We start from the raw sequence: 18984 nt of genomic DNA, 5'->3' as shown, positions 1-18984 counted from the left end.
TGGGACTGAAGTCCTAATGGGGGTAAGGCCAGCTGCTGCTGAACTCTTAATCTGGGGGAAACGTGATGGAGTATATGAAGGTGAGGCCCTGAGACGTTGCTGTCATGATCATGAGTTGCTGCTGCTACCACTAGTAGCGGTAGCACCTGAGAAAAAGAGGAACCCTGTCCTCTTCAAATGAGAGTACCAAAAGATAGATAGTACATGTTACCATGCCAAATATTAAGACATTAGATAAACCGTATCAAAGAGTATATATCTTCCAGCCTTAACACCTGAAATAAGTTTTAATGATAAATTAAAAGACAGTCACACCTGAAATCCAAAGCATTCCACTTATCTTTGGGAGCAGCAGGGCAAGTCTTCTGCACTGCTTCACTAGCGTGCTCCAACTGTGCTAAAGTGGACACCTCTAAAGATGAAAGGGAAGTGCAGGTTCAGTGCTGACTTGGTTTCCCTGTCTGCCAACAAAAAGTCACCCTGTGTCAATTTTACTATTGGTAAACTCATAGCATACTCGCAGAAGAGCTGCAGTTCCCTAACTCTCCTCTTCCACCTTCCAGAGCACCAGTGTAACCACTGTTCCCATTCCCATTGATACTGTCCACTACCAGTGAAAGGATACGGCCGCGTGCTGCTACCATGACTCTGTGCAGTGGCTCAAGAGCAAGCCCATCTGCAACCTTCCTGATAGCCAGGGCACAGTCCGGCATGGGGACTGGGCTGTGGGCAGGACTTCAGGAGCCCAGCTCTGAGTTGCTTCATCTCTTTGTCCTCCCATTCTGTTTAATCATTTATCCTGCCTTTACTGTGTTGATTTATTATCTAACGTATCAAACATGACTAGAAAAATGTTTTCCAATACTTGACAAAAACTGGCAGGGAAATACAGTATAGTTACACTAAGTGGTGTCATACAAACTGTGTTACAAAACTGCAAACCATCGTGTTACTACAGTAATAAATGAGAGTTTGTGGTATAGGTACAGTAGTATATGTACAGTACCTTAAATGTTTAGTTACATGAACACTCTGTGCTTACGTGACCTTTTTTTAAGCTGAAAACATGTATTAACGATCATTACATTTACCAGCGACATTAACGGTAGAATAGTCATAGAATATTCACACTTTATAGAAAATTATTGATCGCTTTTATTTCACAAAACCAGGGTGTAGTAGGCTGCACACAAAACAGACAAGAGATGCAGACCTGGCAAGCTGGTAACTACACGCCACATGTTGTACATGAGAAAGGATCAGAATTAAAGGGAGGCTGGCTTCATTAAAATGACAAAGTTACTCCAGGGCATGGAATGATGCAAGCTACCTTAACAGTTTGGAGTAATTTTTTTAGATGCTGAAATAATAAGATGACTCAGTTGGCTAGTTTCTTACAGACGTCACAGAGGAAGCGAGTCTAAACCTAGAATGTTTCTGAATTTTTAAATGAGATAAATGTCTGCTCGTGCCTTTGTTCACAGAATCTTTTTTCCTGTGCACTTCCATAGAAATAAATTAATCTAACTGGATAGGATGTTTTGTGGTTTCCTACATCAAAATGTCAATAAATACTACATTGCTAACACAGGGAACAAAACCAAGCCTTAAACAGACATCAATAATCAGCGGAAACCAGGCAGAGGAGGATCTCCACATGTATCATTTGGAAGCATTATATAATTTGCATGCAGATGAGACTGTTTTTTACTTGAAAAAACCTATTAAAACACATAGGATCAATACTGAGAGACCAGAATAAATTGCATTTACTATCAGGAAATGCTTATAGCATCTTTTCTTTCAATTCAATTCAAGAGCTTTTTATATAAATTCATTATGCATCAGGGTGTTTTGATATTGCAGTTTTCTCAAAAACAACGAAGAATATGCATTATGCTTTGTGTAATAAAAATGAATACACTGACTTCATCAGGATTTTGGGACAGAGTGAATGCTTTAAAAGAAAAGAAGAAAAAAGTGGTAATTTCCTTTTCATCTGGATTCAGTTTAAAAAAAGGGAGACGGAGCAAAAAATATGGGAAAATATCACCTCTTTCTATCCTAGTTCATGTTCTGCGATGGCTTTAAAATTGACTTCAAGATGTATTGGATTAAAATATTTTCACATACCGAAGAGCCACTATTTAAAGTACGTTGTTACATAAGTCGCGTTTTTCACATTGACACACACCAGTTCAACTATAACAAGAAACACCCCCAGTCTGTCAGCCCCCCCAAAATATCTTCCAAAGAACGAACAAAACATAACAGCAACTTATCAAATCATACATATTCTATATTATAATGCTGATGATTTTTAATCAATCCAGAAATCTTTCACATCATTTGACTTGTGTCATCATAACAGGACTGTAATTTCACACAGTGTCACTATCTTTTTATGAAAAAGAACGGAAGAAATATCTTGTACTGTCATTTTGTCCTTTGTAGTCTAGAATGTGAGAGATTCCTTAATTGACATAGTGTCATCGCAAAAGTCTATTCTACATAATTACACTATGGCAAATGAAACCAGCTGTCAGCCATTCCATTACACTAAGTACAAACAGTCATCTCAAGAAAAGTCACTGTTTCAAGTGCATCAATTTAACACCATTACTACTTTTTCTTTTAAATGTTTTTTTGTATTTAGTGACCTGAAATATACAAAGATTAACAGAGAAAGCTGAATAAAACAGCGCTTTCAAAAACCTGGGGCCTCAAAGTAGTACTTAAAGATTAATTGTGATGCATATCTGTATATAATTATTACCAATCATCTAGCAGCTTTCTGACTTCCACAATCCTTCACTGTATTAACAGTATCCCACTTACAGTATTTTACATATGAACTGTGACTCATGATTTTCTGCAGTCTCTGCAATGGCATATAGATGTCCTTTGTTAATTTACTCAGAGTTCCTCTGGCACAGAAAAACCATCATTCTGTTTCTCTCACCTGTCATAATCCTATGTCTCTCACCAGCCTTTCTCTCTTACAATCTTTTCTTCATTTCATTTCCTCTTAATGATCCCACAGCTTTTTGTCTCTTGCCTTCCTTTGTCTACCAATTCTCCCTTCTTTCTCATTTCCAGCATATTACCACAAACGCTTTTTCCTCTACTCCCTCAATCTCCCAAACTTCAGATTCACCCTTATCCCTTGGTATCCATCTCTATCCTCCAGTTTGTTCCCTCTCCCATTTCTCCCTTGAAAAAATGAATTTCTCCCTTGAAAAAACCCCACACGTTTCCTTTGGTTTCATTTAAACCTAAACATTCCTCTGAAATCCTAAAACTTACTCGTGTTCCACAACTTTCTCTGTACTGTTCCTGGCATTCAATTCTCTTCCCCCCATTTCCCTACCAGCATTCTGCACAGTCCAGGTACAACCTTTTATCCAGAGGGCAACATGGCTTTGTTGGTTTGGGGGGTTGGGTTTTTTTTTTATTATTTCTGGTTTTTTTTTTGTTTTTAAAGTGCTGTCCACCAGAAGGCTCACATCCACCTATAAAGTCTGTTAGAAAATGGTTGGCATGTCGGCTCAGACCAGTTTCTCTTTATTATTAAGGGATATGGGAGAAGATGGTCTTTCTGAAAAAGGAGAAAGCTGTGAATCAATGTCAGGAATCGCTGTAATACTGCAAGACTTGAGATAAAAATGTGAGAGCTAGTAACAGAGGGCTGCAGCGACAAATTGTGATTTTTGAGTACTGATAACACAAAAGATACTTCTGCACCCCGAATTCTTCATTATAGACTCAGTATAAAGGCTGAGTCACTCACTCCTTATGCCTGCGCCATGCAACACAACTTAATATCCCCATGCCTAAACTACACCAACAGTTGTTTTTCAGTGCGACTACTCAACCGTAAAGGTGTCTGATAACAAAAAGCTCTGGGACTGTCTCACTGAACATTACGAAGGTAGAGCATGTGAGCAGCTGTTGCTTTCTAAGAGGCAGCTTCCTCTAGCACACACTTCTGCTTAACAGGAGGAAAGCTGGACAGGCTGAAAGTGTTCAGGCTGAGAGATGCTTCTGAGAAGCTGTAGGATTTTCTGCTGCCGTACAGTATTTGATTGTGCCAGCCCCAAAGGATGACGGGTGCTGGAGCTGCATTTTACCAAGTCCTTCTTGCTTTGACGTATCAACATGGGGAAAGGTGGACATAAAATCCTAAAATCATTCCTGGTACTCGTTCAGGGGTAGAGGGCAAAGCTTCCTCCTGCAGCAGCTGAACACTTTTGTTTCCTTAGTGTTTTTTCTTTTTAAAGAAAGAAATAACTAAGATGGCATTTGTGCCATCTTATGCCTATAATGGCATTTGTGCATTATAAAACAAAGAATATACACTTTGCACTGTGAAGGCTGTATTTAAAGAGAGGACAGATGGAAGTCAGAATACTTGTTTGCCATCTTCTGGTGTTTAGAAACAAAAGTACTAACGTGCGCATGGTGAATTTGAAGTCTGGTCTCCGACAGACACAATTGCAAGCGGTCTGTATGAGCTGAGAAACACTAACTGGGAAGACACAATAGAATAGATTGTACCTTTATAAAGTGGAGTTGTAATCCAGATTGTATGGAAAAAGAGAATGGAAGTTGTGGCCTAAACTCTACTGAGTCACAGCGGCTAATACAAGACAGCATAAGTGACATCCTTTTTCTCAAAGAGGCTCAAGGCTCATTGAGTCTGGCAATTCAATTACCCTCTCAACCCAGAAACAACCCCTCCTCCCCTGTCCCTCTTCTGCTCCTGAGCTCAGGTCTAACGGCAGAACAGTCAGAACAGTTACATTGTACATGGCCTGTAAATATCTAAAAAGCCTCAGGCTTTACAGAACAAGAATCCCTGACCTTTTATGATTGCTATAGCAGTTTTCCAACAAAACAAACCACGTACAATAGAGCTCTTAAATACCTGACAAAGTAATTCATTTTCAGTACGCTGCTGTCTAAATACTCTATATTAATAATGAATCATGTTTAAATAAATACCTGCGTGCAGCACTGCTTACTGCTTACACAGGGATGAGGACAAGGAATTTATTGAACTGAATCTCCTCTAAGCAAGTAGAAGGGTAACCTGCTGAAGGGAGTTTCTCAAGTGAGTGATGAAGAAAGATTCAGAAGCAGGAGAGGGACTTCAATAAGCCTAGAAAGCGTACCCCAATTTCCTGGATTTATTGACCTCAAATACCTGAATGTTCTACGCTTCACCTATTTATTTTGCCTAGAAGCTACCAGATATATTTATAAGCTTTTGGATTAAAAAAGAAAGTTTATTTACAAGGTGAAAACAGCAAAAAAGATTTAACATTTTGAAAAGTATTTTCAACAACATGAAAAATATCCTTGATCATGTGAAGTAAATACTTTTATGACGATAGTACAAAAATATTCAGCAAGCAGATTGCCGAATGATATCCGAATGATTATTCCAATAAAAGTTTAGAAAAATGCGTAACAAAGCAAAAAATTACTTACTGGTTCCATTAAAAACTTTCAAAATGGTAAGTTAGAAGTTTTAGTGTGGTTTTCAAAAGCACACCGCTCTTGGTTTCGATCTGCCCTAAAAGCGTGTGGTGCCGGTACCCCAACCGCCACAGCGGCAGAAGGAAAGAGGGGAGAGGGCACTGCAGGAGCAGCCGTGGTAGCGGGCTCTCACACAGACTCTGCCAGGGTCATGACTTCAGGTGAATCATTTCAACTTCGGTACCCCTCTCTCAACTTCCACCTTATATCTATTGCTCGCTTGGCAGAAAGCAAGGAGTTTCAAAGTGCAGCAGTGTGAAAACAGTAGTACATACCTATACCTAGAAAAAAATCCTATTAATAAAGGAAGAATTTACTGTTACTTTTTCTGAAGAGCAGAATTTGCTATAATAGAAATATTTTCTAGCAAAGGCACCAGAAACTACTTCATCAAAAGGAAAATTCAACCTAGCAGACTGCAGCCATCAAGTCAAGGTTGCGTCCCTCTACACACTGTTTTTTTCCCTGAGAAGTTGCTTGGTACATGAATTACAGTAGCACAGCCATTGACATGGAGGCCACAAATATGCAGGACTTCCTAGCCTTGTTTCTCAGCCCATGACTTCAGCTATTTGCTAAGCATATCTGGTTGTGGGTTTTCTAGTTTTTTGGGTTTGTTTTTTTGGTTTGGTTTGGTTTTCTGTTTGTTTGCTTGTTTTTAAAGTCAGCATTAGAGCTGTTGCAGAGTAAGGCTTCCACAACCATGCTATATTAGATTTCTTCCAATAGAGTAAGGAGAGGAAGCAAAGGGTAAGACTGTATGTAAACTCACACTTGGAACTGGATTTCACAGAAGCAGCACTCATTTCAGATATGCAATTTCCCATCCTAACATCTTGGCTAGCAGAAACCAACTACCTGACTTGTTAAAACTTCCTGTGTGCGAATGTTCCTGCTGTCTATGCGATTATCAGGCATCAACATGAGGTAAAAGCAGGTAATACCAAAACTGTGGTATACCTTTTATAAAAACTAGTTTCAGAGTGGATACAGAAGCTATTGATAGATAGGGATAGGGTCCAAAAAGAAAGGCCATAAGTATGTTTCAGTAATTTAAGATACTTAGGTTTTTCCGTAAAGAATGTTACATCTCCTGAGAGAATAGTAGTATACTGCAATTCTTTTCTAAAGCAGGATTTCCTGATAAAACAGCAAGTGATCAGGTCACCTGCTCGGGGCAAAATCAGGGTCTTACCCTGCAGCTTCCAAGATGGTTTAAGAGTTATCATCAAACAGCCCAAACTCTATAGGGTTGATCCACCTCACTGACCATCTGACAGGTTAAATCTGGCCCTATTAAAACCTGTAAGAGTGTACCCGTTGGCTTCAGCAAGGCAAAGACTTCACACCTTTGAGGCAGTTTCCTAATATTATTCCAGCACACCTTTGCCAAAATAAACTCTCAAAGTCACCCCACCTTGATTTTCTCTGCTCTGTAATGGATTCACAGAATTCAGAATGAATCTGCTGTTAAAATGACTTACCCTTTCTGCCGAGTCACAAAGGGGCACTGTATTTCTGAGGCTATCAGAGTCTAAAAGACCCAACAAATTCCTCGTTCCAGGATGCTGCTGGTGTTAGTTCTTCTTCTGACATCTTCTGTTGCAGTCTTCAGTCCATCTTCCCTGGTTCCTTATTCCCAGCTTTTATGTTTTGATAATCAGGCCCTTTTGCTTTCCTCAACAACACATCACCCTGTCCTACCCAAAGCAGTAGCATAACTAATCCCTAATAAGAAAAGACCATCCTGGTACAATACTTTCATATAATTTGCATTAGGTTTCCTAAACAAACTACAGGACAATGATGAGATGGAGACTAGCAGTTTCATTACCGCCTTGTACCTTCTCTGTTCAGTTTTCCCGCTTCACGACGCCTGGAAGAGGTAATAAGCAGCAATATGCCGCATACTATGCTATGGTTGCAAACAGATGCCTACATTCATGAAAATAAATGCTGCACTGACAGGGTACAGATTATATAAGAGAACTGTCTATATGCAGATGCTGGGCATAATGCCAATTACTGTAAACAACATCAACACATAGTTATGTTATAATTGATACCTGGATCTTAATATCTCCTCTTATCCTAATGTTTCTTGTTAAGGTGCAGAATTTACCAGTGCCTTCTCCGTACAACACACAGTGCAGTAAAAGCAATGTGGCTGTTAACTCGCACAAGGCAGTGCTGCTGTTGCCCACTTCACTCCAGCTTTACCTGCGTTGGCCCTTTCAGCTGCATCTAACAGTGAGACATGTTAGAGCATAAAATGCGGCCAGAAAATCTTTGTAGCACCCCCAGTAGATTATTCGTCTAGTTGGGCTCATACAGACAAATAAACCACACGGCAGCTAATGATTCCACAGATGGGAAGTAAGTTTCAAAAGGTATGGGGCAATCAACATCCAGTCATCTTCAGGCTACCCCAGACAGCCTAATTAACCTTGTCATATCAACTTCGCAGTCATCTTTATTTATTTCTATTTCTGACTGTTAAAAGTAATTTGTAAACCACAAATCAGAATAATGTTTTTAAGATTTCATTACGATTATAATGTAATACTCTATTAAGAAAGGAAAAGGTACAATACCTCCAAAGAGGGGGTTCAATCTATTCCTGCAGTATTTTATTAATAGTCTAAGTGACTGACTACATTTGCATTAACCAGAGCCTCTTACTATAAACTACAAGAAAACATTCCTTGAGATGACCACCTTCATGCCAAATTTCTACCCAAAGCAAATCTAAACTATAATCACATCTTAAAAAAACAAAACAAAACAAAAAACCTCCAGCTTTACCTGCGTTGGCCCTTTCAGCTGCATCTAACAGTGAGACATGTTAGAGCATAAAATGCGGCCAGAAAATCTTTGTAGCACCCCCAGTAGATTATTCGTCTAGTTGGGCTCATACAGACAAATAAACCACACGGCAGCTAATGATTCCACAGATGGGAAGTAAGTTTCAAAAGGTATGGGGCAATCAACATCCAGTCATCTTCAGGCTACCCCAGACAGCCTAATTAACCTTGTCATATCAACTTCGCAGTCATCTTTATTTATTTCTATTTCTGACTTAAAAAAGTAATTTGTAAACCACAAATCAGAATAATGTTTTTAAGATTTCATTACGATTATAATAATACTCTAAGATTTCATTACGATTATAGTGTAATACTCTATTAAGAAAGGAAAAGGTACAATACCTCCAAAGAGGGGGTTCAATCTATTCCTGCAGTATTTTATTAATAGTCTAAGTGACTGACTACATTTGCATTAACCAGAGCCTCTTACTATAAACTACAAGAAAACATTCCTTGAGATGACCACCTTCATGCCAAATTTCTACCCAAAGCAAATCTAAACTATAATCACATCTTAAAAAAACAAAACAAAACAAAAAACCTTTAATGAAAGAAAAGGTTTGTAACTGTAATACCTCAGGTAGCAGCGAAGTTAAACAATTACATTGTAATGCTCAGTTTTTTGAATATCGTTATATCTGAAAACCATCAAAACCAAAAACTTTATAGAAAAAGCGACAAGAAGAAACAGATTTGCACTATACACTATCTGTACGCGCACAGAACCGCAGTTCTGTTTAAATAGTTAAAAATTAGATGACTGTCGAACTTTAAAGCATCTGTTGTAAACACTATTTTTTTTAAGACTTTACAAAGATAAAACTTGAAATGCAATCTCACTAACAGAACTGCAAGTAACTGCTGTTATCTGCTTCCATGTACTACTGCAAGCCTGATTTTACCTTGTTTGCAATACTTGTGATGAATGACTTGATGTCCAGATTAGTTGGGCAACTCTTCTGACAGGGGGCATCTGCACACTTTAAGCATCTACAGGTATAAAAGAAAAGGTGTCAAGGAGACATGGAATACAAATGCTGCCAATAGCATAAGGTTTTCAAGTTAGCATGGTAGAAGGTAAGCCACAAAGGAAAAATGCAGAGCATTTTCATAAAATTTCTATTTAAAACCTCAAAGCACTACATGATCGTTATTGACTTGCATTCAACACTGATAGGTTACGTTCTGTTGACTCCACTTTACAAAGGAAGGCAGTAGGTTGCAGTTACAAACACATGGACTACACGTGTCTAAGTATTAGGAAACAACGTCGAAATACATAGAAGTAATTTTTTCCCTGGAATCCAAGATGGCTAAACTTCTGACCATTTAGTTTTTCTATTTGAAAAACATCTCTGCTGTGAATCTGGATTTATTAATGAAGTTCTGGAAGTGTCACTGTGGATTAAATTCTGGATGTTGGACAATCAGACATACAAAAACAACAGTATTCCCACAGAGGAAGGAATTACTTTGTATTGTATGTGCCAAAGAATAAGAATGGCTGATAAATTTTCAAGTCACTTTTCTGCGAGTTTCCTGTGATATGTCTGTGACTTCTGAAGACAAGTCAGTAGTCTTATGCTGACTCATACTCCCAACTGAAATCCCTAAGACCCTCTTCCCGTCATCCCTTATGACAAAACCTAACTGTATATTAAAACATACTAAGTAGCAAGGATTTATTGTCTATTCCTGCATAGTCATCCATGAGGATGTACCGGTCTGGTTGCTTGCACAAATCCCATCTAAGGATTAAGCCCTCAGGGTAGTCTATGCAATTTGCAGTAAGCAAACCTAACAAAAAAAGGTAAAAGTCAGCTGAAGAAGTAAAATGGTTCTCTATTAAACACAAAGGTATTTGTCCACACTTTTGGGTTTACATATCAATTATTATCATAGGTCAAATGCCACACTACTAATTATCTCAGAATTCATTAAATTAGTCCAGATGCTCTTTCAATATTGTTTTCCTAACAGACAGAATTTATGTAAATTGTGGTTTTAACATTCTATGGAAAATGAAATAAAATTTGATTTTTACCTATTATCTGAGCCCAACTACTTACATAAGTTCCACAAATCCACCCTTAATTATTGTTACTTAGTGATAGATAACAACACTGTGGAAGTGGCCGGGACAGAATATTTTCAAGCACAGAAAAGCTGCAAGAGGCCTACGGACTACGCGCACAAAGAAATGAAGAGCACATTAAAAGGAATGAAATGCCTGAAATACCTGCAGTGAAAAACTGGCCTGGGGCGCAAAGCCAGTTAAGTAAAAGATTAATTAGCCTTTCATCTTCCTGTTCATTAACATCTAGGAGTGTTGCATTAAGGGTGGAATAAGAGAGAAGGCAAAGCCAGTTAAGTAAAAGATTAATTAGCCTTTCATCTTCCTGTTCATTAACATCTAGCTGAGTGTTGCAGACACCATGGCACCAGCAAAATTTGAAGACCCATGTGGCAGCGGCTGTTTGGATTTTCTCACAGAACTAGTCACGGGGGAAAGGTCCCAGAGGAAATATTTGAAGGAAAACAGGTCTCACAGGCTGCAAAAGCTGGGAAATCTGATAAAGCCAAATCCAGGTTCAACACCATGGTGGGTTACTAGTTCAACTAGTCGGGATGTCAGAGGGCTCTGGCAGAAGAACACCAGCAGGTTTAGCTGCGGCAGTTAAATATACCGCTGCTGCCCAGCACTACCCACTGACAGGCACGTTATAAATGCCTTAACAAGCAAAGGCAGGCCAGTGGGGACCTCAAAGGGTTGATGTGGCCAGAGCACTGAGTCAAGAGGATGTTCTTAGCATTCTGAGCAGGTTGAAAGACAGCAAAGTTTTAGGACTAGAAGCCAGAAAAAAAGGAGATACACTAGACAAAATACGCCACTATGAGGGCTGGGATGATCATCTTGCCTGTGTAGGCAGTAAGGAAATAACAGAAGTGGAAAATCACGTGTTTAAAAAAGGCAACAATTCCATTATGACTTTTTGTTCTTCACTTCCCTGAATGTGGTTTCCTTTAAAATACAACAGTCCCGTATCCAAGACCAAAAGAATGGCACTTAACATAAAATACATTTCTGTGGAGTATATATAGAACGATCTCATGTCAAAACTGACTAGAATGGCACCTAGCAGGATAAGCAGTGTACAGATTACCCGTTGTGGCTAGCAAGCATCTTTACCAAATTATTTCTCTTTTGATTTTTGAGCTGGTTCACAAATAACAGCTGTTGAAAATGTCAGCTATTGGGGGGGCGGGTAACACAAACTTGAATGTGAGCTTTGGGGAGGAGGGGACGGTGCCATGAATATGCCAATCCAGACTTTCTCTTATAATAATACCATCTTCTGATTCTCTGAGCACTCTGCAGACTAAAGTGCACCAGGCTGCCATTAATCCCACTTATCACCCTGACAGCTCAGTAATTACACTCCCGCTATGGCTAGGTACTGTAAGGTACTGTAGTCCTAATAAAACATCAAGCACTGTGCAGAATGCATGCTGGTGAGGTGTTTTATTAAACTTGGGGGGTTGATCATCAAGTGACATTAGTGCTGACCTATTTTTCTATCTGACAATAAATTATCCTTTGACCATACCATAATAGATATTACAGAGTGCATTTACTGTACCAAGGAGCAAGGGTATTGCATTCTGGTGAACCAGGCAAAAAGCATAAATAGTAGAATCACCCACCAGAAAGTTATCACATAAACTGCTGCAAGTGATTGATCCTTTCAAAAATCGCAGGCAAAACACCGTGCTTAAGGCAATAAGCCGACAATTACCGTGAGCTTCAACTCCACGTGCATGTCTCCATATGAAGAAACATGAAGTGTTACACTTCTTTCCTTTTTCTGTAACTGTCCTCCCACCCTATGAAATCCCACCTTTCATTTTACAAGGTTATTCCGTTACTACGGTTTTAGTTCAAAATAATGTAAACCACAAACTAGAAATTTAGATTAAATTTCTCTAATTCACCTGCTAGCTCTTACTAAATGTAAATGAAAAGCAACATGCTCACTATTAAAAAAAAAACAAACCAACAAAACAACAAAATGAATCAGCCGTGTTTTTAAGTGGTCATACTATTCTGGACTGCATAAAAACACAGAGCATTAGACAAAGCCAGACCTATGCTAATCTCAGAGTATGTATCTCAGCATTTCTTAGTACAAATATAGAAAAAATCCTTCCAACTATCAGAAAACTCTATTATCAAAAAATCCTTCCAACTATCAGAAAACGCTCTATTATCATTTTTTCCCCTATTTGTTCATTGAACAGCATCTCCTTTAGAAACATATAGGCTATGTTGAATCTTAAAAGATACCATATTCACCTCATATGCATATTGATTTCCATGTAAAAGGCAACACCAGTGTCTTTGCACCACTAAACCCCAACTTGAGGAACTCAAAGAAAAGGAATGATATTTTCCATTGTGGAAGCACTTAGCTGTTGGTTCAACTCAGTCTCATTGTGATATGGTAAATTAAGTTAGATATAAAACCCCTACAAATGCTATGCAAGTATAGCATTTTTGTATAAATATTTATGCAAATATTATCATTTGGCATAGCTTTATAGACATGCCTGTGACTATATAATGACAGAAATTCACGTTTCCCACACATCTAAGCTCCAAATTTACATCTCTTACTGAACAGTGTTAAATTATACATATGTATCCCCAGTGAACTTAAAATCTTTAATTTCTTATTTTTAAATGTTGCAACACTGAAGTTATTTATTGTTTAAGGTGAGCGTGCTTGTAAATCTTTCAGGCACAAAATAACGCATGCAAAGGATACTTATGCAGTAGCCCAACATTATCAGCTATCAGGTTTGTACCTATCAATTTTGTCAGTGCAAAATAAGCACCTAAAACCGTGCATGCACACACATAAACTCAGTCAATCGACTTGTAATAGCACGGGTACTAATGGAAAAAAAACAAAAACACCACCAACAAAAAAAACCCAAAACACACAACACAGAAAGAAGTAGATAACAAACATCTGAAAACAATAAAAGGAAAAGGCACTTCAGAAGTAGTGAATTTTTTTTTCAATGTAATAAAAAAGAAAAATGGAATAGACAAATAAAAGTTGCCAATTTCTGGAACACATAGTATCCGTTTGGAAAAAAGATGCAAGAAACCATGAGGTATGTCTATGCATAAAAAGGAATAGAAAGCAAATGAGGAAAAGAAAGGATAAAAACCAGAAAGGATTACAAATTTCTGTACCAAAATCTTCGCCTTAGGACAAAATGATACCAGAAACCGGTTCTCTACTCTTGTGTACAGATGAAAAAGAGAAGAGGAAGCCATAGCCAAGACTAATTTTCAATTAACAGTTTTCATTGTTTAATTGTTGAAATATTACCCAGTTTTTTATTTTAAAGTGAAAATATCTGACCAACAGAGAGCCTCATTTCTAGGTCTAGACCAGCTCTTAACACATTTTTGCTTCTAAACAAAGAAGGGCAATTTAGTTATATCGTAACCTAAAACTGGAGCGAATGATTTGTCTGTCTAACTGGCAGTAATATTACCTGAAGTGCAATCACATTTATGCTGAAAGGCCGGGAGTGAAACAGTTAATCTGGAGTAATATTCCACAATGGATCATTGCTGATAATCTATCACATTTTCATATACCACAAAACAGGCGAAATAACCTTTATCACGGTTATTGTTGGCAGAGGTTTAGAAGCAGATTAAATCCTAATCCATTTACGTGGGTTTCTGCAGGACACAAACACTCATTTTGAAACAAGGCTTCCAGCTCTACTATTTGTAGAAGTTTCTAAAACATTATCCACTACTCAGAGAAATAACGCAGATACCCACATAACAGTTTTACACAGGTCTCATAATGATGGTCTGTAATCACTTCCTGGGCTCTGGTCAACTAATTTTAAGAGAATGGTAGAGCTGATTCCACCGAACGAACTAGAGGCAAGTTTGCACAGGAGACCCAATTCTGACATCAAGGCTCTTCTTGGTTCCAAGTCTCTTGCACCACTCTCTAAACCCTGAGTTGGGGATGGTAAACAGTGGAATAAGAAAGCCACATGTAGGGAAGAAATAAATCTATAATTTCCAAATAAATCTGTAATTCCCAAGTTGAATGCCCATTGCCTTTAATGACAGAAGTGAAGAGCATCACATAAGCTTTTTTCTTGAGGTTCAATCCTTTAAGCACTTATGGCTAATCTTGCAGAACTTAGGCTTTCTTCTCCCCGTTGGATCTTGCTGTACTTAAACAGGGTCAAGGACAACCCTAAGCAGAGATCTGGACATATATACACTCATTTAAAAGAGCTGTCAGGATAAAGACCCTCTACTGCAATGGAAAGCCATTGGTGAGAACCTACTGCTGGCAGCTGTAAAAAAAGACTTACTGCCAGTATTTTCTTTATTAAAAAAACCCCAAACACCCAAAACTAACAATCAAACAAAAAAATCCTATGCCCTTTTGTCTTCCTGTTCATTACATTTCACAATGGATAGAAGAGGAGAAAAAGATTATAAAGCAACGGGGAGATTTTGTTGCCAGGTTTAAATACCAAAACACAGTAACAGTTGATATAAGGGTTTGATGAGTACCAAAGGCAAAGGATACTTAGAGGAATATTTGTCTTCATTCAAAGTCAAGAAGCAGTAAAAGGGACTCTCACACGCAAGGCTGAGAACTCTGTTGTGTATGTGCAATGTAACAAGACAAAATAATCTTAAATTAGAATCAACTATGAACACATGATTTTGGACCGCAGGAGAAACAGATATAATCCCCAAGAAACGCCTCTGAACACAAAGGGCATCAGAAACTGTATAAAAGGCAGTGAACGCAGACTATACAAGCAAGCAGGTATCATGGTCCTGGATATGTAATACTGGAAAGAGAAATGCCCAGCCTGTTAGCAATGCACAGGAGTCATAAGAAACAAAACACGTAAATTGGCAATGCTAGTCCATATCTGAAGAAAGAAGGAAAGCCTCCCACATCATCAGTGTTGCCTCTTCAGTCACCTGGGGCTCCACAGAAAATGGGACAACTTCTCTGTCAGTAAGTTAAGATGACCAGAGGAAGCAAATTTTAAATACAGGCACTCTACAGGATTAGAGACAGAGATGACATTGCTGCTGGCAGCTACAGGAGGTGTAAGGGAGGTGCTTTTTATTGAAAGAAAGAAACGCTCAGAGTTGAAAGTTAGTCTTCAGACACAAAAACCTCCTACCCTAGTGCAGAATAATGGCACTTACAGAAAAGGTTATTTTCGGACACTTAAGAGGTCGTGAATCATATGGACATAGACTCCAAATCATTCCATTCATCAATGACTCATCTTTCTCTTTTCTTCTTTGGCTCTCTACACGACCATAATTCTTCTTTTCTCATTCACTTCTGAATCCCCCTTGAGTGCAGGAACTCTCCTCTCCCCTTTTCATCTGCTTGGCTGTCTTCCTGGTTTCTGTAGTCTTTTGTCCCCATTCATCTGAAACTTCTCCACTTCTGTGTCCTATAACTTTTTATCATTCTTCAGCATAACTCCATATTAATGGATAATGTTGGTAACATAAAACAAACGCGACCCAATGTCTGCCAGCAGGTAGTTAAGACAGTGGTGCAGGAGAGTCACTTTTCAATCCATCTTCCGAGTTTTTGCCATCCACCATCCAGCCCTTCAGAACCTCCATTTCTGGTAGGTTCCTGCACTAAAACTGTCTCTTCTGCATACTCAGGACCGTGCTATCTCCGTCAGTGATCAGACATATGCAAACAGTGGCTACCAGAAGACAAGTAGATTGGTGGGATTTCCTCTTAAACCCTTGCTGAGTGGCAGGGAAGCAGCCGGGCAGAGCTCTGTAGTCAGCTCAGAGGTAGTGCTCTGAGCACCGCCCCATGGCGAGAAGCCTGCTCCGAGTCAGTTCATGGGAAATTATATTCTGCCTGCTCTTAAATTCCTCCTGTCATTTTACTGAGACACAGAATTTTTCACTTACCATATTGCAATATAGCCTCAAAGCCTATTGCCTTTCACCCACCTCATTTTGTATAGCTTGTATATCATTACTTTAATCATATTTCTCCAATTTATAATGCTACAGAGTAAAACTGCTATATAAATTAGAGTTGATTGAAAATAGAAAAAGCAGTGCAGCTTACAGAATATTGTAGCACAAAGCACATGTCAAATCAGAAAAGCTGTAGCATCCTTTTGACACATCAGAAATCAAAACAAATTTTTTTAATATGTAATGCAAATCATTTCAACCATCTTATGCTTTCTCATAGACTCAACCTGTGAACAAGTAAATCAAATAAATGGTTCACTTTTCTATTAGTAACTATGTTACATGCAGCTCATACCAAATCAATATTATTACTAAAAATATCTTTATTTTAACATCGCCAGTACTAGAATCTGTATGGAATACCTTTCACTAGCTCCTTCACTCCCACACAGACTACCTCTTCTTTGGAGTTTTACTAGGGCAATTTATTTACAGCATCTTTAAATCTATGCTTTGTTTTTGTAATCCATTTGTTATATATTGCTCTACAACATTCAGAGTTCTTTGACTTCAAAAACAAAGTTATTATGATAATGTCTCACAAAAAATTACTGCCGTGGTGCAGGAATATAATGCTCTCAGGCTGTATGAAGGCATGAAGTCCAGTGAGTGTCAGAACCTATTTGTTCTTCCTCCTTTGTGGTAGATCTGAAATCAGATATGTCAACCATACAGTTCCTGACAAGCATGTGCAGACTCAAGTACCACACAGCTCTCTTACGTCAAACCCATCTACACGCTTTTACCTGCAGCAGTTACTCCACCTCAGCCTCTATAGCTTAAGACACAAAATGAACCTCTGATTCTTCATTCGGATGCTATTCTTTTCCATTTCTTGCATTCATTTCCAAGTGGCAAAGGTTTCTTTCCAGTTTATCAGCATATTATGTTTTGGAAGGGGCTATTAAAAATAGTAATCTTCTCTTTCTGCTCCATCCAGGACCATGGTACATCAAATGCTGCTTCAATTATCATTTTTGACACTACTGGTGTCACTAGGTTTACTTCAGGTAACGTAGCCAGAGAGGAAGTCAGACTTTAGCTCTAGATAATACAGAGACAACAGCAGCTATAAGGCCCAGCAAGATCAACTTATTTTCCATCAACAGAAATCTGAGGCTATTCGCAAGCAGCAGTTACCAGTTTGGGTGCTGTCTGTCACAGAAAACTATCATGGGAAACAGTACACCCGATGTGCTCGGGACACTCCTGGTCTTCCCCTCATCTTTTCAGTCATTTCTCATCCATTATATTGTGGCACCTCCCTTTATTGATATTCTGTCCCAGACTAGGGCAGTATTACTGTACCTCTTCAAAAAGGTTGTATTTAAATGGCTACATTTTTGCAATTCCCATGAACAACAAGCTAGACAGCGGTTTCAATTAGCCTTAAAAATTCAATACATTGATTTGTCCACTGGCTTTAAAAGCTGACAAGTGGTCTTGGGATTTGGGGTTGATTTTAAAAAAAATGTCTCTTACTTTTGCATATCCCTTTCTAAGCTTTTTAAAAAAAAATCCTCTATGGAAGGCTCAGCTGTCTTAACTTTTTGCAAACACTTCCAGCTAGGGTTAAGAGGTTTAAAGCAATCCTATGAGAGCTCTGTACGGAACTACGGAGTTTACATGGCGTTATATAATACACTGACTGTTACCAGATGTGTTTAAACTGAAAAGTCGACAAATGTGGTGCTTGAATTTCTATTTTGAAATATTGTGTTAGAATTAGAATTTAAGTTTAGGTACTGCAGTCAGCCCTCACATCTTTACCTCTTCCACTCAGTATGTAACTGGCCTAAAGATTGTTGATTTGTACAATGAAAGAAAAGGTATTTGGGAATCTGGGTCTTCAAATTTAGTTATTTAAAATTCATGTAAGAGGAAATAAAGTTGAACTTGGCAATGTACAAAAGTACGGGAAAGATTTTCACAAGAAAAAACTACTTATCCTGAGTTTAATTTTCAGCTTTATCTTTATACCCACACCACTGGCCAAACGCATAAATGCTTAGGGAAAAGCAGGTGCTGCAACTATTAAAGTCTGTACTGCAGAATCTGAGGGGCACCTTTACTGCACATAGGAAATCCATTCCATAATCTGGATAGCTATCCATTTTTCATACTTCAGTCTTACAAAAAGAAAAACAACAACAACAACAAAACAAACCAACCTGCACCTTCTGAGTAAAGGATATAGTGGGCAGACTATTTCCTCCCATTCACTTCAGAACTGAAAGAACTCTTTTTTTTAAATTTCAAATACAGAAGTTTTAAATATTACAGATTTACAGCAATATTCATTCTAAGCATTGTTCCCGTTTTCTTGTTTCATATTAAGCATTATGAAATTGCTGTGGTTTCAAAAGCATTAATCAACATTCAAAATTCATTAAACTGTCCCAGAAAAACTAAGTATAGTTAAAGTTTTTATTACTGCCAACATCATATTTTTATTTAAACCTTAAGAGTTTTTAGGTT

The 18984-nt window shown here is 38.3% G+C and overlaps 1 protein-coding gene across 1 annotated transcript in view; it reads right to left on the bottom strand.

The window, feature by feature from the left end:
* The window catches only part of DPYD (dihydropyrimidine dehydrogenase), a 387751-nt gene that overhangs the window by 271048 nt on the left and 97719 nt on the right, over nucleotides 1–18984 (bottom strand). Inside the window, exon 6 of the mRNA XM_009290477.2 lies at nucleotides 9311–9398. Within this exon, the coding sequence (XP_009288752.1) occupies nucleotides 9311–9398 (88 nt within the window). The remainder of the gene's footprint in view (nucleotides 1–9310; nucleotides 9399–18984) is intronic.

The sequence above is a fragment of the Aptenodytes forsteri genome, unplaced genomic scaffold (genome assembly GCF_000699145.1).
Source record: "Aptenodytes forsteri isolate BGI_AS27 unplaced genomic scaffold, ASM69914v1 Scaffold237, whole genome shotgun sequence".
In the NCBI taxonomy this organism is placed as follows: Eukaryota; Metazoa; Chordata; class Aves; order Sphenisciformes; family Spheniscidae; genus Aptenodytes; species Aptenodytes forsteri.
Note: the sequence above shows the minus strand (reverse complement) of the source record. Positions and strands in the feature narration are given on the sequence as shown.